The sequence below is a fragment of the Panthera leo genome, chromosome B4 (assembly GCF_018350215.1).
Source record: "Panthera leo isolate Ple1 chromosome B4, P.leo_Ple1_pat1.1, whole genome shotgun sequence".
Classification (NCBI taxonomy): Eukaryota; Metazoa; Chordata; class Mammalia; order Carnivora; family Felidae; genus Panthera; species Panthera leo.
Genome location: NC_056685.1, coordinates 116,425,249 through 116,448,285, shown reverse-complemented (window position 1 = coordinate 116,448,285; position 23,037 = coordinate 116,425,249). Strand labels below are relative to the sequence as shown.

Below are 23,037 nucleotides of genomic sequence, written 5' to 3'. Positions count from 1 at the left end.
TGAATACAAATAAGATCAGAAAGAAATGTGCCAAAATGAAAACTAGTTTCTTGGGATGATGAGTTTGCCCTTCTTGCCGTTATTCTACATTTCCCAAAGACCCTTGAAGGACATGATGGATTTGCTCATGAGTTTTGGAGATACATGGCTTGCATTATAGTCTCAGCTCTGCTGCTAGTCTCAATTCTCATTTGTTAAAGTGAGGATGATGACTAAAGTTCTCCTCCTAGGTGACTGCAAGGATTGAAGATAATGTATGTAGAGTGTTTAGCACAGGGCCTGCCATACATTGAGTCCCCAGTAAATGCTAGCTATCATTATTGGTTATAATAAGGGAGAAAAAAGCCCTATCAAAATTTCAAGTTCATTCACATTTGCACAGGGGAGTTTTTACATCTATATACGACTCTATTTACTTATCCCTTTGGATGATATACATATTCAAGACATTTATTTACTGATTGAAGGATATTTTGAGTCCATAAAGGGGCAATTGAATATCCTTTTGTGTAAAAGAAAGAAAGAAAGAAAGAAAGAAAGAAAGAAAAGAAAGAAAAGAAAAGAAAAAAGAAAAGAAAAGAAAAAAGAAAAGAAAAAAGAAAAGAAAACATATGCTAGGAAGCCTTAAGTGTACTGAACTCTCTGTGTGTATTTAAAAGTACTATATCCAGGACCACACCAGTGAGACGGAGAAAAGAATTTGAAGCTACTGGCTTTAGCTACTTATTACCTCAAGTGTGCAGGTTTTGTTTTGTTTTGTTTTTTCAGAGTAAGAGATAGTAATCTGTACTTCCTTCTTTTCCCCTGCTGGCTGGATGTGAGGCCAGAGAAATGATAGTTTCACAGAACAAATTTCCTATAGGGTCATTAGTAGACTAAGAAATCCCCTGATGCCTCAGGATTCTTTTTAATAAAAATTTCAATGTTGTTTAAACAGTGTTAATACAATTCTCCATATTTTTGTCACCAAAAACAGAATTCTGTCGATAATAGGAATATCATGTATTCTAACAATTATTAGTAATTTTAAAGAAGATTCCTTCTCTGCTTGCAATAAAACTTGCATTTACTCAAAGATTCCTGAAAGAGGGAAGAAAGTGGGAAAATGATGTACTATCCCTTTATGATGAAGAAATCTTCTATAGTTATGTTACAGAGACCAACTGCATGCACGAAAAAGTGCTTGGACTTCACCAAAACGATGAATATTTTTGTATTGATTTTGTGTTAACTTTGGCTTTGAGGTTTTAATTCCTCAAATTTCATAGGGAATATTTCTGTGAGTAAATAGCATTTATAAGTAGAGAAGGTTTAAGGTAGAAAATTGAAGGTGTTATTTTGAATTTTGCACGAACATAAATGAACTTTTTATTATAGCCTTGGATGTCTATGTCTATGGACTTCCAATGTCTTTTACCACTCATTTGCAGGGTTTTTTTTTTTTTTTTAAATAATGTTTATTTACCTGAGAGAGAGAGACAGAGAGAGAGAGACACTTGATCTTAGCCAAAAGGCCGAGAAGCGATTAGAGAGAGAAAGAGATAGAGAAAGAGAGAGACAGAGAGCAAGTAGGGGAGGGGCAGAGAGAGAGGGAGACACAGAATCCAAAGCAGGCTCCAGGCTGTGAGCCATCAGCACAGAGCCTGACGCTAGGCTAGAACCCACCAACCTGGAGATCATGACCTGAGCCGAAATGGGATGCTCAACCGAGCCACCCAGTTGCCCCTCACGTGCAGGTCTTTAAAATGCATTGATACCCTGAAGGTATTACTTGAGCTGTAAGCATTGTGTAATGAAGTTCTTCTGATATTCCTAGTAACTGAATCTCTCTTCTATGGTGAGGTCCATCATACTGAATTTAGGGTTAAAGCAAATGGTGTCAGAGATTTGCCCTCTAAATTGCATTGTAACCTTGTGAGGTTTAAATTAAAAATTCTCAGAAATATGTTTACATTTGAAATTGCAGTGCAATTTTTCAGGGAAATTAAGGGAAATATCCAGGGAAATTAAGATCTATCATGTTAAAGTTAGACCAGAAGCATAGCTAGCTTAATAAGTAGTTTGAATACATTGTCCTATATTATTTATTTTGAAATCCTCCCTATAGACAAAGGTGTTTTTTTTTTTTAAATCAAATTGTTTCTTTAGGAAATTGTGGTCTTTAAAAAACTGTTTTTCTAATATTTTGAGAATAGTTTCTTTGATTTTAAACTAAAGAGCCAGAAAATTTTAGCAAAACATTTGTATTCTTGATTGCTGATGTAAGAGTCACTGGACACAGAGAAAGCTCAATCCCAATTCAGTCACTAACCCTAACAAGCTGTCTAACTTTGAATACCCTCGAGCCTACAGTAGATATGCTTTAGGTTTTAAATGTATAATCTCAATGGTCCTCAGTTGTTGTTGTTGGTTTTTTTTTTTTTCATGTTGAAAAAGGAGACTGGCCTAAATAACTTCCAAGGTCTTTCCTACACTAATGTTTTATCATGATAATTACAAATTATCTAAAGTTACAATACTGATGGTAAGTGTTCTTTAAAATATCCTGCTTCTCTTGGGGATTTCTTTCTGTTTATTGTTTCAACTGTAACCTTGTGTAAATGATTCCTAAACCTGTATCTGGAGACTTCACTGCTCTGCTAAACTCCGAAGCCAGATTAACTGTCTGCTGGAGGTGACTAGCCTGCTATTCTATCTAAATCAACTTTTTCTAAATGCAATCGGCCATTTCCTATTGGTCCACCTCCCAGACTAGCTGGTTCTCCTGGTTCTCCTATTCTGAAATTTCCTGGTTCTCCTATTTCTGAAAAAGAAACTATCACTTTTTTCAACTAACCAGATTCAGAGCCACCAAGTCATTCTTAACTTCTTTGGCCAATCCCACCACCAAACGATTACAAAGTCCTGTCAATTCTTTGTTTTTGTTTTTTTTTCTCAATCGCTCTCTGTTTTTCCATTTTCCCTATCACCACCTTGGTTTGGACTCAGCTCTTGTCATAGACAAGCCCTTCACTTCTCTTCTAGATCCTCTCTTCTCTTATCTATTATATGCCATTTCCAGATAATGACAACTATAATAATGTAATTTCCCAACACAAATCAGCCTGACTCACCAAAGCCTTTAACTGGTCTTAGTATACTTTTTCCTCCCCGTCTCCTCCTGATCCCCTGGATTCCCTTCTAATGGATGCTACTCATTGTGAACATATAGGTGTGGCCTGAGCATTTGTGTGACCAGCACCAGCAAGGCTTGCCTATATCTGCCACCACAGCCATCCAAACCTACCCAATCTTAGGACCGAGTTTGGTCCACATCCTTCACATAGCTCTTCTCACCTCCCAAGCCCAATGTGTTCAACCTGCTGCTAATTGCCTACTTTATATGCCACTCTTCAGGTCCTGCTTTATCATATTCTGCCTTAAGCTGTTCTATTTTTGAAATAAAAATGCAACCATAACAATTATATGGTATTGCTAAAATTTTAGAAGCCAGAAAAACAATCATCTCTAACATATTGATATATCCCATGCCTTTTTCATATGTATATTTCCCATAGTTATAATTGAAACATAAATATAATTGTGTTTCCTGGTTGTTTTTTTCCCCACTCAATGGATAAGAAAAAAAAAACTATAGTTGAGGATAATATAGTATAAATACAATTGTGCTTCCTGGGTTCCCCCCCCCCCCCCCACTCAGTACATAAGGGGAAAAACAACATAGTTGAGAATAATATAGTAATACAAAGGAGGATAGAAGGACTACCAGCCCAGTTGGAGGGGGAGGTGTCACAGCAGTTTAACTGAATTTTTGAGGATTTGCCAGAGTTAGCCAGAAGGAGAGAAGGCGCATGAAGTTCCATTGTCCATCTCAAAGACCACAGGTAGCTCACTGTGGGTGGGGCTAGAGAGCTTGTGGCAGGGAGCTGATTGATACATCACAGAAGGTCTGAGCGCCAAGCAAGCAGCATGAATTCCATCTGTCAATGATGGGGAGCCACGAAATATGCTAATAGGTGCTTGGGCCAAATACACTGATGAAATTGCTAACTTTTGATGACATATACAGCTGTCTACTCAATATTCAACCTCCTTTTCTTTCCAGTAGGAGCCTGGTTTTGTTCAGAGTGGCAACAAGCCCAACTAAAATATTCACCTCCCTATGGGGCTCCTGAGTGGCTGAGTCAGTTGAGCATCCGACTCTTGATTTCAGCTCAGGCCATGATCTCGCGTTTTGTGGGATCAAGTTCCACACAGCAAGTGCAGAGCCTGCTTGGAATTCTCTCTCTCCCTCTCTCAAAATAGATAAATAAACATTTGAAAATAAAATACTCGCCTCCCCAGATTTCCTTTTGACCTGCAGAAGCCACAGCACGCAGTTCTGGACAATTAGATATAAGAAGGTGTATAAGGCTGCTGGGAAAGCTTTTTAAGACTAACCCGGAATATATCTTTTTCCCTTCTCTTTTTTTCCATTTCTCTTGCCTAGAATGGGGACACATGTCTTAGAGGTAGAGCAGCCGTATTTTCACCATGAGGAAGAAAACCACACAAGTCCTGATGACCTTCTCGCGCAGCTGCACTAGTACCAGATTCTATGCCTCCTGTACACCTTTTATCATGAGAAGAAAATCAATCTGTTTGGTTAAGCTACTGAGTTGGGTTCATGCAACTGACTGTAATCCTGTCTAATATCATATCCATTTCTTGGGGGTTTGAAATGAACTTAGTGTTAAAGATTCTGAGAAGTCTGTTTAACTTAACGTTAAGATTATTTGACTACAGAACTCTTTTCCTCAGAACACTTCGTATATCTCACTGTACAAGAGTGTTCTGCAGAAGTTTGGAAAATGCGACTCTGTTTGTGTTGATCTAGTAGATGGGTAATTGTGACATTTCACAGGATAGGGAATATGGGAGGAATGACATGTTAGGGGAGAAAGATGATGAGTTTAGTTTTGAATGTGTTGAATTTGAGGTGTCTAAGTAGAGCTGTTCATTGACAGTTGGATATTCATCCCTAAATCTCATAAGTGAGATTGAGTAATAAGCAGGAAGATGGCGGTTAATAAACTGTGATTGTCAAAGTAGAAAACATTCCAGGAGTGTTTTTAACCAATGAAGACATTGGCAGTTTACTGTTGAAATCTTCCTCTAACTGCCTCGTCATGCTACCTCTCTTGTAAAAGGAAATGAAGAAGATTCCACTTAAAATCAGACACACTGGATATGATGAGCACTGAGTATTGTATATAAGTGATGAGTTACTAAATTCTACTCCTGAAACCAATATTATACTACATGTTAATTAACTAGAATTTAAATAAACATTTGAAACGAATTTTAAAAAATTGTAAAAATTAAATAAAATCAGACACACCAGAGTTCAAATCCTAACTTGTCTGCTTACTTAGCTCTACAACCTGGTTCAGGTATCTAACTTCCCCTGAGCTTCAGTTTCTTCATCAAAGAGTTGATGACCTAACCTTGGATAGTTGTGAGAATTGTAAAGTGTCTGGAAGTTATAGCTGCTCCACCAGTGTGGAGCTTCCCTCTCCCTCTAGCTAGAGAAGATTTATTGCTTCATACTTTCATTTCCTGTGTGATGCTTTCATAGATGTAGTGTAACATTTAAAATGCAGCCAGGGTAGGGGTGCCCAGGTGGCTCAGACAGTTAAGCGTCTGACTCTTGATTTTGGCTCAGGTCATGATGTCATTCATGGTCAGGTCGTGAGATCAAGCCCCAGGTTAGGCTCTGAGCTGGGCATGGAGTCTGCTTAAGATTCTCTCTCTCCCTCTCTCTCTCTCTCTCTCTCTCTCTCTCCTTCTGCCCCACCTCCACATTCACTAATGTACTGTCGCACTCTCTCCCTCTAAAAAAAGAAAGGAAGAAAGGAAGTTTAAAATTAAGCCAGGACAATGGTTTAGCTTCTGCCTATTAAATATTTCTATATAACTTGAAGATGAAATTCCAGAGCAGGTCAAAAGAGAGTGTATGCATGTGATGGATTTGTATTTTACCATTGTGTGTATTTAACAAAACTTAAAGTGCTTCCTGTGTCTTGCTCTTGCCTACTACTTCATAAATATTCACTCATTCAATATTAACAATAGCCTTATTAATTAGGTGCTATTATGATTGCCATATGGCAGCTGTGGAAATAGTTGCACATACAGGTTAAATAAATTGCCCACAGTCACACAGCTAGTAGGTGGCAGGGCCAGGATCAAACCTGGGAAGTCAGACCAGTCCATGCTCCTAACCACAACACTATTACGTAAAAGACACGAATGGATGGAAGGATTCATCCATATTGTTTATTGGATCCTCACGGGGCCTTTAGTAATTGTTTCTTTGTCTATTTTCTTACAGTTAAAAGAGTAATAATTTGTCTCTGACATCTTTTCATCAGTGTCAGAAATAGCAGTATGTACGGAAAGTTCTAGTTAAGAGCCACTTACAGGAGAAAGCGTTTAAAATTTGTGTCAATACAGTACTGTCCAGAGTAGCTAGATCTGCAACAACAAAACTGCTCTTGTTTGTTCGAACTTTCTAGGCTCCATATAATTAATTTAAACATGAGAGAGCATGCGTGCATTTTTTTTTTTTTTTAAGAAAAGTACTGCTTACCTTCCTGGAAGAGTACATGTAGTTTCAAAGGCTCTCACTCCCTTCCTAGGAATGAGCAGCTGTAGCCAGGAAGCACATGAAATAAGAAACAGTGCCAGTGGCAGGAGGCTTAGATTAAAGCTTAAGGGAATTCCCAAGATGATGCTTTTAAAGGGCATAGACCAGGTAGGAAACAAAATATAGGATTATTTCAATGGAAAGAATTCTCCGTTTAATTTTCTCCCAGTAGTCTTCTAGTTCCAAGAGAGATAAGATAGTATTCATGGAAAATTGATGGATAAACAATGATTTTTTTTTTCCCAATCTGGAAACCATGTTCTATCTCCAGTGTATATTTATTGGATGATCTAAATTTGGCACTTATATCTTTCATATCACTTTCTCTGTAAATGCACGCAACTATTTCTGTTCCCTCCCTCACACTGATGCTTCAAGGATAAATGAGATCATGTTTACAGTTTCACGGAGGAAAGATACTAGGTACACTAAAAATATCACCATTGCCAAGTTCTTCCTTTCTTTGCAAATGTATAGTAATACCACATGTATACAGTGTTGTTGAAGTGTCAAATTTTCCATAGAAGTGATTTTTTTTTTTTTCAGAAAATAGATACTTATCCCATTCAGGACCAACAGTTGTTTTTAGAAGTTTTCACCATTTTTCCAATTTTCCAATTTGAGTTTGTTGATTTTTTTCTTTAAACTCATATTTATTGAATGCTTACCACCTTCAATGTATTTTAATAGAACTCTTCTGATTAGACAAAATGTATTTTATCTTTTATCAATAACTCTTTAAGACATCAATATATGAAAAAGAGATTTGTTTTTAATGTTTATTTATTTCTGGTACAGAGAGAGACAGAGCATGAATGGGGGAGGGGCAGAGAGAGAGGGAGACACAGAATCAGAAGCAGGCTCCAGGCTCTGAGCTGTCAGCACATCATGACCTGAGCCAAAGTTGGTCGCTCAACTGACTGAGCCACCCAGGCGCCCCTGAAAAGGGGATTTTTTTTTAAATATATGAAATTTATTGTCAAATTGGTTTCCATACAACACCCAGTGCTCATCCCAAAAGGTGCCCTCCTCAATACCATCACCCACCCTCCCATCCCTCCCACCCCCCATCAACCCTCAGTTTGTTCTCAGTTTTTAAGAGTCTCTTATGCTTTGGCTTTCTCCCACTCTAACCTCTTTTTTTTTTTTCCTTCCCCTCCCCCATGGGTTTCTGTTAATTTTCTCAGGATCCACATAAGAGTGAAACCATATGGTATCTGTCTTTCTCTGTATGGCTTATTTCACTTAGCATAACACTCTCCAGTTCCATCCACGTTGCTACAAAGGGCCATATTTCATTTTTTCTCATTGCCACGTAGTACTCCATTGTGTATATAAACCACAATTTCTTTATCCATTCATCAGTTGATGGACATTTAGGCTCTTTCCATAATTTGGCTATTGTTGAGAGTGCTGCTATAAACATTGGGGTACAAGTGCCCCTATGCATCAGTACTCCTGTATCCCTTGGGTAAATTCCTAGCAGTGCTATTGCTGGGTCATAGGGTAGGTCTATTTTTAATTTTCTGAGGAACCTCCACACTGCTTTCCAGAGTGGCTGCACCAATTTGCATTCCCACCAACAGTGCAAGAGGGTTCCCGTTTCTCCACATCCTCTCCAGCATCTATAGTCTCCTGATTTGTTCATTTTGGCCACTCTGACTGGCGTGAGGTGATATCTGAGTGTGGTTTTGATTTGTATTTCCCTGATGAGGAGCGACGTTGAGCATCTTTTCATGTGCCTGTTGGCCATCCGGATGTCTTCTTTAGAGAAGTGTCTATTCATGTTTTCTGCCCATTTCTTCACTGGGTTATTTGTTTTTCGGGTGTGGAGTTTGGTGAGCTCTTTATAGATTTTGGATACTAGCCCTTTGTCCAATATGTCATTTGCAAATATCTTTTCCCATTCCGTTGGTTGCCGTTTAGTTTTGTTGGTTGTTTCCTTTGCTGTGCAGAAGCTTTTTATCTTCATAAGGTCCCAGTAGTTCATTTTTGCTTTTAATTCCCTTGCCTTGAAAAGGGGATTTTAATTTGCTTCAAGGATAATATCAGCCGACACCACAAAGCTGCTAATGCATTTTTAGGCTACAGAAACGTAAGCCCTAGACCTAAGTTAAGGGACCCCAGTTCTGTTTTATTCTACACCAATACAGATAAACCCGGAGTTGAGTCCTAGATGCACAATATAAGAACAACATTGACAAATTGTAGTATATCTGAAAGGGGGGATTAGGATGGTGAAAGTTTTGAAAATCATGCCAAATGGACTATTAAACACTTGGAGAAAAGAATAGTTAAGAGGAGCAATAAAATTTGACTTTATCACGGGAATCTACCCCCCCAAAACCAAGAGCACACTGTATACACAGTATGTTAGCTAACATGACAATAAATTATATATATATGTATATATATATGTGTGTGTGTGTGTGTGTGTGTGTGTGTATAAATTTGACTTCAAGTCTCTGAATATCTATCAGAAAAGAAATTGGACCTATTCTGTATAATTGCAGAAAGCTAAACTATGAACATAAGTAGAGCTTTTTTAAAAAAAATTGTAATGTTTATTATTTATTTTTGAGAGAGAGAGAGAGAGGGAGGGAGCAAGGGGAGGGGCAGAGAGAGACACACAGAATCCAAAGTAAGTTCCAGGCTCTGAGCTGTCAGCACAGAGCCTGATGCGGGGCTCGAACTCACAAACTGAGATCATGACCTAAGCTGAAGTTGACTGGTTAACTGACTGAGTCACCCAGGCACCCCTGAACATAGTAGAATTTTAAGAAGAGAGATGTCATGGTCATATAGAACACTACCAAAAATGAAAAGGACTGCTTTTGAGGCTTTTGTTTACTGAGGTTTCTAGAACAGAAGCTGGATGATTATTGGACAGAGATTTTGTGAAGAGGGTAAGCATAGGCTCAAAGGGTTCCTATGGGGTAAGCTTAGGCTCAAAGATCCCTAAGGTCTTCTCTGATGTTGAATATTCTAGATTCCATCAGGAACCTGACTCATTGTGATAAGTTATAACAGGGTGATACCTTTTCAGCCTTTTGGTGCTTTGCTTCTGCACTGAAAGGCCTCACTTAGACTGCTGTGTATTTTTTTGTCCTTATGGTTACTTTTTATAGTTCTCTCATTCTCCTTATTACCAGCTTGCCTCAACTCATTCCTTGTTTTAATGTCATCCCACTTCATTCTAATTTGTTACTTCTAATATGTTGTGGTCTAAGAAAACAGCATAACCAAACTTATTAACATTGCATGAATAATTTAAGTGAACATCTGAAGAGCTCTCCCATGAATAAGGTCTTTAGTGCATGGATTTTTTGCCATCTATTTTAGTTCTTAACAACCCTTTTAGCTTTCTTCCAAATTCCTGGGAGTATTCTAGATTTAATTTGTCAAATATGTGGCTTCTGGAAACTTGTTATTGAAATTTCATAGGTTTTCTACGCTTCCTACTAATTCATAAAATTAAAAAAGAAAATTCTGAAAACATTACTGAAATTTTATAAAATAATCATAAGCAATGACATACAACTCATTACTGAGCATGATTTTCCTTATTTTTTTTTAAATTTTAATGCTTATTTGTTTTGGAGAAAGAGTGCAAGCAGGAGAAGGGCAGAGAGGGAGGGAGTTACAGAACTGAAAGCAGGCTCCAGGCTCTGAGCTGTCAGCACACAGCCCTACCTAGGGCTCTAATTCACTGAACCTCGAGATCATGACCTGAGCCAAAGTCGAAAGCTTAATGGACTAAGCCACCAGGCACCCAAATTTTTCTTATGTAGTTAAACTTCCCCTGGACAGCTTCTTCAAAATGGAAATAAAATTTATAGCTAGACTGTATAACCAAATGAAATTGATTAGAATGCTAATTACTTTTCTCTCCTGAGCTGCTTTGTATGGAAGGTATTGGTATAAAGGGTACAGGTTCCTTTAGAATATGAGGAATCATTCTGGTTTCATTAGTTTTCTTCTTAGCCCTGTTCTTAGTATATAGCAATAATTTTAACATAACTCAATAAAAAATATTTAATGAAAATTTGTTATATCTAGCAGGTGCTCTCAGTTAAGTATAATGAATATAAGAAAAACACAATAATGTTTTGTATGGACTAAATATGAAAGACTGCTTTGCCATTGTCTTGTTAAAGGGAACAAGAATCAGTTATAGAGCAATCAAGGAAGTATATTTTCAAGTCAGGATTGGTGCATATAGTAAATGTTTCTGAAATTTGTAATGAGAAGTTCTGCCTCAATACAGCAGACTCAGGTTAATGATAAATGTGCTTCTCTTTCTTTCTTTCTTTCTTTCTTTCTTTCTTTCTTTCTTTCCTTCATTTGCTTTGGCTATTAGGTTAATATTGGTGCCACAATTCCTTGACTGTTATAATTTCCTAGCATTTATTTGGTAAAAAGAATAATTTAGAGAGGTGTTTCAGTGACTCCAATGGGAGCATAGCCATAAGACGTGAAGAAAGTCCCAACGTTGCCAATATTTGAAAACTCAAAAGGCTTATTTTCTAAAGTGTTATACAAATTGCTGCCCCATACCTTTTGCCACTCCCCAGTATTGGTCAGAAGAATAATTTTAATGCCTCCCAAGTGGATGAAGCTGATCTCATCCCATTTCTTCCTGGGAGATACAAACTTCTTATATATCCCCAGGTGAGTCTTGAAAAATATGTGCATGAGACCCAAAACTGAATTGTCATCATCAGTAACACACAACTGAATGCTCTCTGTAACGTAGTTAATTTTCTGGAAAATATTCAAAGACACAAAATGAACACAGCAATAAAACATGGTTTTCTACTCAACGTTAGCCTAGCCCCCTGGATGTGTGCATAGAATGGTATTTTCATAGTGCTTGCAAATGTCCCAGACTCCAGTGCGATGTAATCTCCTTCCATAAGCAGCAGTCCTGAGCAATCCTATCCACATTTAGCTGCTTCTGGTTGCTGCTAAATTGCTTGCCTTAACTTAATTCACAACGTCGTTTCACACACACCACAACACAGCGTATATGGAGTGAGAGTACTTGGAAAGACCAGTTTTCTCTTTGAATTGCCCTTGCCTCTAGACAAGGATGTTTTAAACTGCCCATTAGCTAATCCTCTGACCCTTTTCTTTTGGCACCTTGAGTTTGAGTTAGAGGGCACATTTTTACATCAAAATGGATACACCTCGGATAAAGCAAGCATTGATTGTTTAGTCGAGATGCCCTCCCCCGCCCCCCAAAGGCAGCAGAGAAGCAGCGAAGGCCACTTAGCAGTTAGTGCGCTCTCCAAAGCCCATAGCCCGGTGCAGGGCTGGTGGGGTTCCCTTCCTGGATCGTGAGACTCCAGGAGAAGGGGTGGCGGAGATGGGGAGTGGAGAGCAGGGTTTGTTTTGCTGGGGGATGTGGGAAGTAGGCGCTAGCCTGTTTCGCGGTTTTTTAAGCCCCTTGGCATGCCCTGACCTGATCAAGAGGGAGTCAACTGCTCTCTGGAATGTTCCGGGAGAAGGTGGGAGACTGCTTCCCAGAAGAGGCCTGTGGGTGCTGGAGGGCACCAGGGGGGTCACGCAGGGAGCTACAGGGAGAGCGCCGGGAGGGGCACGAGGAAAGCTGGGGGCCGAGGTGACCCGTGCGCGTGGGGGCTAAGGCGGGTGGGATGAGCTGGTAGGAGGCTGCGGGGGCGGCCCGTTGGGCCAGGGGACCCCTCCCCGGGCGGCGGCGGCGGCGGCGGCGACCCGGCAGCGCAGGCTGCACCGCCCCGGCTGTCAAGCGAGCGCGGGGGGCGGGCAGGAGGAAGGGGTGGAGGTGCAAGGGGAGGAGGGCTGGCACCGGAGCGCCGCGGTGTCGGTGCAATAAAAATGCATCCCATGGAACTGCCCATGGAGAAGGACGGGATCGAGGCGCAGCAGCAAGAGGAGGTGGTAAAAGCGGCGGAGGACGGCCGGGAGGCAGCAGCAGCGGCGGCGGCGGCGGCGGCGGCGGCGGCGGCGGCGGCGGCCGGGAAGTGAAAGGTCTCGCAAAGTTCAGCGGCTGCTGCGGGTGCTGAGCCCCGGGCTAGCGGCGGAGGAGCCCGCGGGACCGCTCCGCAGGGGCAGCGCGGCCAGGCCGGCTATGGTCCGGGGGCTCCCGTCGCCCCCGAGGTGCCCGGGCCCCTCCAGGCCGGTGTGCGAGGGTCACCCTACCGCCTGGCGCGGCCCCGGCCCGCGGCTCCCAGCCGCCGGCGCCCGCTGACCGAGCCTGGCGCCCCAGGAGGGGGAAGAAATAAAGAGCCCCAGTTCTTCCTGAGGACTGTTGGCGCTTCATCCCACAGCCGAGAGGGCTCAGCTCCCTCCCGCACCCGCCCGGCCCCGGTCCTCCCGGCTCCTCCCGGCCATGGGGAGCTGCGCGCGGCTGCTGCTGCTCTGGGGCTGCTCCGCGGTGGCCGCAGGTGGGTGGTGACGCTGCAGGGCCCCCACCCTCCTTCCCTCGCTCTTTCTGTTCCCCACCTCGGGACTCGGGGGTGCAGGGTAGTGCGGGCTGGGAGCGCCAAGCTCGGCTCCCGAGGATGAAATGAGTGGCCATGTTCCGCCTCTTTTCCCTGGGTCTCCACAGTTTCAAATACTATTGATTTTTTTTGCAACTGCGATACACATGCCCTTGGCTAACCCGATATCCTGGGTACGCCCTGCCGGAGATACCACGGCCTTGGTTTCTTTCTCGGTTTGGGCTTGTAAAAAACTGCCTTTCCACTTTGTGAGGGAACAAAGGACCAAGCTCGCCATCCCCCGGCACTTCATGGCCTGAGGAATGATGGGGAGGGATGGCCCAGCGACCCTGGGCGCGCGTGGGCCGCGGCCGCCCTCTGGGTGAGAGCTAACCCTGAGGTCCCTGGCCTCACGCTGGGCACTAGGGAACCAGGTAGGGACACCTGGGCGGGGTGTGTGCCCTTTCACAGTGGCAGTGGCTGGAACGCACTGAGACGCCGGGCTGGGGAGATAGGTGGTGACCGCCCTGTGTTGAACGGAGCTGGCTGGCCGCCCCTGGGGAATTGGTACCCTGGCTGAGGCTCCGTGGGAGGTCGGAGGCGGGTCTGCTCCCAGTCTCGGTAACTGGATGACCTGCAGAGGCGTCGTCAGAGGCTCTCTCTCCTACTCCCATCCCGGCTTTCCTGGGCTGCCCTTGGCCACCGGTTCCTAGCGCGCCGTTTCTAAATTCGGGAGCCTCTTCCGTTCCTCTCCCTCCCCCGTACGGGTCACCTGGTTTCCAGTTAGGGGTTAGCGCAGCTCAGGGTGTGAGGAGGAAAGAAAGTGAGGGACTCTTCAGCCATCCAGTCTCTCAAACGTTTCTCATTCGCTCTAGAAAGGGGAGTGTGGGCTGGAGGGACCGACTGGTGGGTAGAGAGCATCCGCGCACTTGTACCTTCCCTAAGGCTTCTTCTCCTCTGCCCCCAGAGACGCTGGCACACAGTTAAAAAAAAAAAGTTTTAGAATCTTCACCCCAAATCAGTGTGACTCATAGGAGCATCCTTGCTATACTTGAATAGTCATTTCTTTAGGGATATCCAAGTATTTTTGTCCACCGATTATCTGGTCCCAATCTTTTCTGTACTTATTAGTTCGGAGGCGTTTAAAAGTATTCAATACTTCCCCAAGGAGCCATTAAAGGTCTAAGGTTTTACTTGAATTCTGAGGAGTACAGGAGTACACGTGCACCCCTGCCTGCACTTCACACATGCTCCCCGACCACAAAGTGAACTTTACTGAACCTTTCCCTTTTCAAACCATGTTATGGCAAAAACATGCAAGCAATCAAGAGGTTGTAAATAAATATCACAAGGCAAGTGTTTCAAGTCAAAAATACTTGTACGAGCAGTATATGATTTTCCCCGAAATGCTTTACAGGTGAGTCATAGCACACTGTGTGTTTGGGTGATCCTGGCCACAAGCAACTGTTGCCCAGCTAATCAGAACAGTGGCAAGCAGAGTCTAGGCATAATGCACATTTGAATTTGCCATTTAAAACATATGCCTAAGGAAGCCCTTTCTTTTGGTTGCAGAGGTTATGTGGGGCTGGTGGTTGTCAGTCAGCGTGTGAAATGTCTCTGTTTTAGTCTAAGCTGTCATTTGGCTTCTCCAACAGTACAGTGACAATAGTTCGGAGGTGCTCTCTCTTAAGTAGCAGAAACATTCAATTAGCCAGAATTTAGGGTTTAACTTCCTTTTCCTTCTTTCCTTCTCTGTTTTAACTTTTAAAATAGATGATTTTGCTTAGGGTATTCATAATTAAAATGACAAACCCAAATTAAAGGATTAAAATATGTAGTCAGGATGTTAATAAGTGGATAATGTTTATCATTTTAAGTAATTTTGAAACATTAAAGTCTGTTGGACCTTTGTTTGGGTGGAAGCACATGTTTCTTTAAGAAGGTGTTTTAGTTCACAGATAATGTTTAAAGGTGCTGTTAGTGGTGGCCAGACTGTACACATTCTCCTGTTAAGCAAACAGGCAACGACTATATAACCTGTCATAGGTTGCAGCACTCAAGAGGCAGAGAGCATGTCAAATAGGCCTTTCTGCCATTTGGCAGTTGAGAGAGGTTTTTTTTCCCTTAGTTATATTTACTAAATATTAAAAATAGACATTATGCATCTGAGCTTCAGTGATGTCTAGCTTTGCTACCCGAAGTGAGATCCCATTGGATATGGATTAAGTATCTCCTATTGCTTTTCCTAGGGAATTGGCTCCCTCACATTTTTGGCTTAAAAATATAATAGAATTCTATATTTCCTCCTTAATGTCTTCTAATAAGCATGTTACATAATGCTAAGGACTTAAATTATATTTGAAAGACTAAATTGGGTGATCTTAAACACACTATTGTTTTTTGGTATTATTTAAGTCATGGCTTCAAAACAAAGAAGTGTATTTCAAATATAGAGAACATTTAGAAAGCAAAGTACTTAAAAGGTTGAGGCCCATTTTTTTCCCCCCAGTGTTTCCATTTCCCTTCCCTTCGCCCTTTATCTGAAATGATTTTTCCCTTTTTATGTGAATTTTATAACCAAACATGAAATGTGTGCACGCACACATGCACACTCACATGCTTGTATGTATCAATCCAGAACCGTATCCATGCCCAAATTTGGTAGAATTTCCTCTTTACCAGAAGTCTTAAGCTCTTTGGGGGTAACTTGACTGTCGAAGACAGACTAGGGTGACAGAAGAGCTTTCCAGATGGGTTTGTCTTGAATAACATATGCTTTCCCTTCCCTAGGACTGAGTGGAGTAGCTGGAGTGAGTTCCCGCTGTGAAAAAGCCTGCAACCCTCGGATGGGAAATTTGGCTTTAGGGAGAAAACTCTGGGCAGACACCACCTGTGGTCAGAACGCCACTGAGCTGTACTGCTCCTACAGTGAGAACGCTGATCTGACTTGTCGGCAGCCCAAATGTGACAAATGCAATGCCGCCCAGCCTCACGTGGCTCACCTGCCAGCTGCCATGGCAGACTCATCCTTCAGGTTCCCTCGCACGTGGTGGCAGTCCGCTGAGGATGTGCACAGAGAAAAAATCCAGTTAGACCTGGAAGCCGAATTCTACTTCACTCATCTCATTATGGTGTTCAAGTCCCCCAGGCCAGCAGCCATGGTGCTGGACCGCTCCCAGGACTTTGGGAAGACGTGGAAGCCTTACAAGTACTTTGCAACGAACTGCTCGGCTACGTTTGGCTTGGAAGATGATGTTGTCAAGAAGGGAGCGATTTGCACTTCGAGATACTCCAATCCCTTTCCGTGCACTGGAGGAGAGGTAAGAGCACACGTTTAACTCTACACTGTAAGTAAGGTAGAAAAATGTTACCAGCCCACATTTTTTTTAAAGCATGAAGGTATACTTGTAGCAACATGAATGAAATTAGAATTTTTCATGAGCTTTATTTGTCATAAATTATTTCTCACCCTTAGATATGGACGCGTAGTCATTTTCAAGCAGGTTGGCCACTGGCTGGGTTTAAGGTGGAATTCTAAGGTTTTAATTTTTTTTTAATTTGAAGAAAGCGTAGACACACAACATCCTCACTCGATCTTAGAGGTTTGAAAGGCTAATAATTTCTTCAGTTAGCGGGTCTACTCACTGTGCTTCCGAAGGGGCAAGAGTTACTGAGACTGCCTGTTCCTGGGGTCCACACATGCTGGTATCTTCCTGAAACTGTTAACATAAATAGGAAGTAAATAAAAATAAAGCCAAGGGAGAAAAAAAATCTGTTTGTCAGGATACTTTTGTATAACAAGAGTTTTATTGGTAAGATTACAAGAGTGTATAGTAAACAAATGAAGGTAGTTTCTTTTAAGATATAAAAGTTCTTTTTGGACTCAAAACCGTCTCAGTCTCATTTTGCAAAACAGCTTCCTTAGCTACTAGTCCAATTTCTGTGTAGAATGTTTTCTCCTTTTTTCATATTTCCCCTTCCCTAAAGGGGAAACAAGTCTTTTTAATAAGATATACCTAGGAATATATGGATATACCTGGGAAGTTTCCCTCCCCCGTTCCCCAGAGCATTATGAAAACATTTAGAGAAAACTAAGTTAAGTGAAAACAAGTTAAGAGCATAAAATACCTTCATGAGATCAAGAAATATTGATTCAGGGGCACCTGGATGGCTTATTCAGTTGAGCATCTGACTTTTAACTCTTGATTTCAGTTCAGGGCATGGTCTCTCAGTTCCTGGGTTCTAGCCTCACATTGCACTCTGTGCTGACACTGCCGAGCTTGCTTAGGATTCTCCCTCTCCCTCTCTCCCTGCCCCTCCCCCCCTTAATTAAAAAAAAAAAAAAAAACTAAAAAAAAACCCCATGATGCTTCTTTAAAAAAAAAAAAAAGAAAGAAAGAAATATTGATTTAGACTGGTGTCTGGCTGGCTCAGTAGGTAGAGCTCACTCAGGGTCATGAGTTCAAGCCTCACATTGGGTGTAAAGTTTACTTAAAAATTAAAATTAAAATAAAATAAAATGTAATTTAATTTTTAAAATATTGATTCAGAAAAAAGAGAAGAGAGAATATAATCTTTATAATTCTGGTACATATCATGAACACACAGACTAAATAAGTGGTTCTCAACTAGGGGTGATTTTGCCACCACCCCCCACCAAGCCCCCTCCCAGGGGACATTTGGCAATGTCTGAAGACATTTTTGCTGCAGGGAGGGACACTTACTGGCATGTAGTGGGTGAAGGAAAGGGATGCTGCTACACCTCCTATAGTGCACAAGATAGCACCCCACTCCCACTCCTGACAAAGAATTCTTAGCCCAAAATGTTAATAGCACCAAGGCTGAGGAAGCCTGGACTGGGTGTGAGGCATATGTCCCATGCCTGTAGTACTAATGGCTACAAATACTAAGATAAGCTGCCTTCTAGCAGTCCTTTGTATTACTATTCACAGACTTTCCAGATGATTGCACTTAGTGAACATTTTGTGAGCCCCTACTATGTGCCAGGCACTGTAGTCAGTGCCAGTAATCCTGCCTTTGGTTTGGGGAAAGGGTTGCTTGTGAGGGGCCTAATGAAAAAGCAGGTTTGAGAATTTCTTCTTCCTACTACCATAGACACCTATGGACTTTTGCCTTATTACCCACCTCCTTCTTCTGTGTGCTCCCTGCAGACCAGGCCCCGTGCTGCTGGCAGGGGAACCAAGTGGGATGTGGCACAAATAGCCTACAGACTGTGTTTCATTCTTCTTCTTGGTCTCTAAAGCTGGCTTCATATTGTAAACTCGTGTGCACCCTGTCATGATGGACATTTTTAAAGATACCAGACAGGAAAGAAACAGATAAGTTAGACTCATTGTTTTCTTATGTGGAGAACACTTTGTGTTGCAAACAAATGAATGGCTTTGGAATTGATCCACATGCTCATATCGGTTCCCTACATCTCAGTGCTACTGGGCCATGTGTACCTAGGAAGTAGCAAAAATACAGTTTCAGTAACCAGATGGCAGGCATGCTTGCTTAGCAAATATCACATTAACCGTATTATAATGGCCCAGCAATTACTTAGCGATGACTAAAGTAACATTTATTTAACTTACAGTGGAAGCAAAATCTTCTTTAAAGCCAAACTACTTATTGTCATCAATGGTTATTACATCAAATTTCAAGCAGAGAGAGACTAAAATTTACGTTAGATATTTCACCTTTGATCTCCAGTTTTAGTCACCTTTATATCCAGTTAAAAATTGGGGGGTCAGGGCACTTGCGTGGCTCATTTGGTTAAGCGTCCAACTCTTATTTCAGCTGAAGTCATGATCTCACGGTTCATGGGATCAAGCCGCACATGGGGCTCTGTGCTGACAGCTCAGATCCTGCTTGAGATTCTCTCTCTCCCTCTTTCTCTGTCCCTCCTTGGCATGCTCTCTCTTCCTCTCTCTCAAAATAAATAAATAAACATTAAAAAACTTCTTAAAGTTGTTTTTCATTGTAGCTGTTATTTCAGCAGACTTATAATTCAATGGCAAGAAAAAAAATCAAGGAGCATCTGGTTCCCTCTAGAGTGTTTCTGCATATATACTCTAAACCATCATAGAATTTCTTCCTTTCAGAGCACAGGTTTGGGAATGAATCTTTGCCTCCTGAGTTAGAGAGTAGAAGAGAGTCTTCTTCAAAGACAAGGATCAGAGGATGCTTGCCTGGGACTGATTACTGCCTACTTCTCCTGTGTTGCTTTGGAATATAAGTTAGTACTGAGCTACAAATTAATTTTGCAGTACAACTCTACATCCCCAATCTCTATCTTTGGAAACTGGCTGATCAGAAAAATAAGCCAATTAACGTGGGGTCAAATAAGTAGTCTTAAATTTCATTTATTGCTTATTTATAATATTATTATAGACCTGGATCTTCCTCCAATCAATATAAGACTTCTGAGGACTTCTCTAGGTATTTCCTACTACTCAAACTAACATAAATATATCCCAGACTTCATTTTTTTCTATTACTCATTCCAAAATACTTCCTTGGGCTTTTAGGGCCTTAGACCTGTAGCTTCATGTTTAAAAAATCAGATACCTCCATCTTTGGAGTTGAAGGCACCAGTCATCTGAAAGAGGGCTTTTAAAAATATAGGCCCCAAAAGCCACCCAGAAGAATACTCTTTAATTCAAGTTAAATCAAAGTTAAATCTGCTACACAGCAACTTCCTAAGTTGGTCAGCAGTTACAATGACTGGTTATCTGAAAATGTGTGTCCTTTTCAGGAGAGGAGATTAAGGCTCGGAGGTGATTTACCCAACAACAGTGCATAGTTAGTTATATGGCAGAGGCAGGACTAAATCATGAGTCTTCTGACTGTAAGTCTAGTGTTTGTTCCACAAAACTATGTTTTCTTTTCATTATTGACCCCCAAGAACTGCTTGCAGAGAGATGTATGCATATCTCTCTTCTCTCGCACTCTCTCACAACCATTTGTTATTCATTTGGATGTGACATGAAGGTTAAAAAGGCATTGCCAAACAGCTTTCTCCTGAGCAGGAATGTCCTCTGAGATGTCAGCAGTGTTTTGGGAATAAAAAGGTTCCATGAGTAAACTAGGTTGGGAAACATTGGGTTTAACAAAATTAACATCTATAAATACATAAATGTTCTCATTAGTGTTCTGTATCCTCAAGTGGGAAATGTAGGATGTGACATTCCCAAACTTATCTGTCCATGGAACCCTCTTTCTGCAGAACTCCAATTACTAGCTTTTGGAACCCCAGAGATCCACAGAGCACAAGTTGGAAAATGCTGGTTTGGAGGTATTAAGTGCTCCCAAAATCCCGGTAAAAGGCACAGATGGGGGAGATGTTGTTCAAGGGGTACAAAGTTTCAGTTATGCAAGATGAATAAATTCTGGAGATCTACTGTACAGCAACATGACTATAGTTAACAATACTTAGTTGTGTGCTTGTAATTCGCTATGAGGGTGTATCTTAAGTGTTCTCACCATACACATGCAAAAAAGTGGTAACTGAGGTGATGGGTATGTTAATTAGCTTGAACATGGTGATTATTTCACAATGTATGTGTATATCAAATCATAAAATCATACTTCTTAAATACACACAATTCTCAGTTTTCAAGTATGCCTTGATAATTTTTAAAAAGGCACAGAGAGGCCTGATGCTTGGCATGGTTTGACATCAAGGCTCTATGTCTATTGGGGGTTTAATCTCCTATTTAGTTGTAGCAGCAGGTAATAATAACACTGAAGCTAAAGATGAGAGGTTAATTAGGCTTTTTGGGGATTCAAAGAAGCAGCCTCGGATCCCCTCTGGGTACAGAAAATGGAGGGAAGTGAGGAGATGTAGCAAGTCATTTTAGGTTCCAAACAGTGAGGCCTCTTGGGACTGGAATTTCAGTTATCACTGTTTAGGAAATTCCAAGTGACCCCAAAGTACCTCTAAAGTGATGGAGTTATTATCTCCTTAGAAGTGAGCATTGCTGCCCTCTACTCTTTTAACTCACTGTTAGAAGAGCTCTATTCAAAATTGGATAGCAACCAACCAAGCCACACAGATTTTTTTTTTTCCTCCAGGGCATTATGAATATAAAACATTCAAAGGGAGGCAGTGGTACAGAGCAGAAGAAGACTGGTGAAGCACCACGGAAGGATTGTGTCAATCTTACTTGCCTCTGTATCCCCAGCATTTAGCACATTGCTTGGATCATAGTAGGCATTCAATAAATCTGTGACTGCATAAATGAGCAGGAACAAATGAGTGATATGACTAGGAGAATATCCTTAAATGGCAGGAATTTAAGGGAGGAATGAATATAAGCCTTGCGTAGGGGATAAGATTCAGAAACCCTGGTTAACATGGAAAAGTTCAATTGGTAAAAATATGAGATTAAGTTGTGGTTGGAGAAAGGCAATTAATGAAGGACCTTCAATAATATTTTTTCACCCATTTGTTCATCAAACAATTTGGGGGCTATTATATGTCTGATGCTATTCCAAGTGCTGGGGTATGGTGGTGGACCAAAGAGATAAAAGTCCTGGTCCCCATGAAGCTTAGGTGTTGGGGGAGGGGGATGGAGGGAGGATGGAGAACAAATACTTAAGTAAAATGCACAGTATGGGAGCGCCTGGGTGGCTCAGTCGGTTAAGCAGCCGACTTCGGCTCTGGTCATGATCTCGCGGTCCATGAGTTCGAGCTCCGCATCGGGCTCTGGGCTGATGGCTCAGAGCCTGGAGCCTGCTTCCGCTTCTGTGTCTCCCTCTCTCTCTGCCCCTCCCCCGTTCATGCTGTGTCTCTCTCTGTCTCAAAAATAAATAAAACGTTAAAAAAAAAAAATTAAAAAAAAAAATACACAGCATGTCAGAGTGTGATAAGTACCAAGGAGAAGATAAAACAGGGTAGAGGATGGGGAGTGCTAACCTGGAAGGCCTGCTCTTTTTGAAACAGGCTGAAGGATTCATGTTTGATGGAATAGTCAATGACAAGAACTCTGAGCTCCTGGCAAGTTTTCCTGAGTGAACAAAATCTGTAATTAAAGGTCCCATTTCTTTCAATCTGTAGATATGGACAAATGAAGTTGTGTATTAAAATGACAAACATTGGCAAAAATCCCTCTTGCTAGTGTTTCTTAGAATGAGAGCATTTGGAAAGGAACCTAAATGTCATCAATGGAAAAACACATGACTGATGAGTAATCTGAAGCCTAAAGAGAGTTACATGACTTGTCTGTAATTACTCAGCTGAAATCTGTGTTTCCTGACTTTTAGCCCTGTGCTGTTTCCACTATACTAGTTTGAAATTACTTTGTCCTGAGTTGGGTAGTGTGAAGGATACAAAAATGATATACATTCATTTCCTTCACAGTCCTTACAATCCACTGGGTAAGAGATCAAACATGATCATTAATGGACTGGTTTACTAAGTAGTATGAGATAGTGCATGATTAATTCCCAGATACGTTGTGCAAATAATATGCCTTTGAAAAATCTGAGTATTCATTTATCTCTTTGAAGGATGTCTCTTTGGCCATTGAAAAGATTCTACTTCAATACCTTATGGTAAAGTCAGTATGGCACAAGGGTGCAGAAGATGGCAAATTGCTTAATCAGGTTTTTACAGATATTTACATTTATAATATGCTAAGCAATATTTAGATTTTTAGCTGAAAAGAGAAAGTAATACATGAGTTGGAATGTTTGCTAATCACTACTCTTTGGTTAGCTACTTATTTTCTTCAGTCACTGAAATCTGCATGTGACAGTTTTGCAGCAGCAATGGTCATGAGTCATGGTCGCAGCGAATGTCTACTGATGCCTTTCCGTGTGCCAGGCATTCTGCAGAATGCACCATATCCCTTAATCTCACAAGAACCCTGTTAGTTG

At 41.4% G+C, this 23,037-nt stretch overlaps 1 protein-coding gene across 2 annotated transcripts in view; it reads left to right on the top strand.

Moving 5' to 3' along the window:
• The first annotated feature begins 12,735 nt into the window (after positions 1 to 12,735).
• The window catches only part of NTN4 (netrin 4), a 124,897-nt gene continuing 114,595 nt past the window's right edge, over positions 12,736 to 23,037 (top strand). For both annotated transcript variants that reach the window (XM_042947423.1, XM_042947422.1), the window contains exons 1-2: positions 12,736 to 13,116; positions 15,943 to 16,472. In XM_042947423.1, the coding sequence (XP_042803357.1) occupies positions 13,062 to 13,116; positions 15,943 to 16,472 (585 nt within the window). In that variant the 5' untranslated portion in view covers positions 12,736 to 13,061. The remainder of the gene's footprint in view (positions 13,117 to 15,942; positions 16,473 to 23,037) is intronic.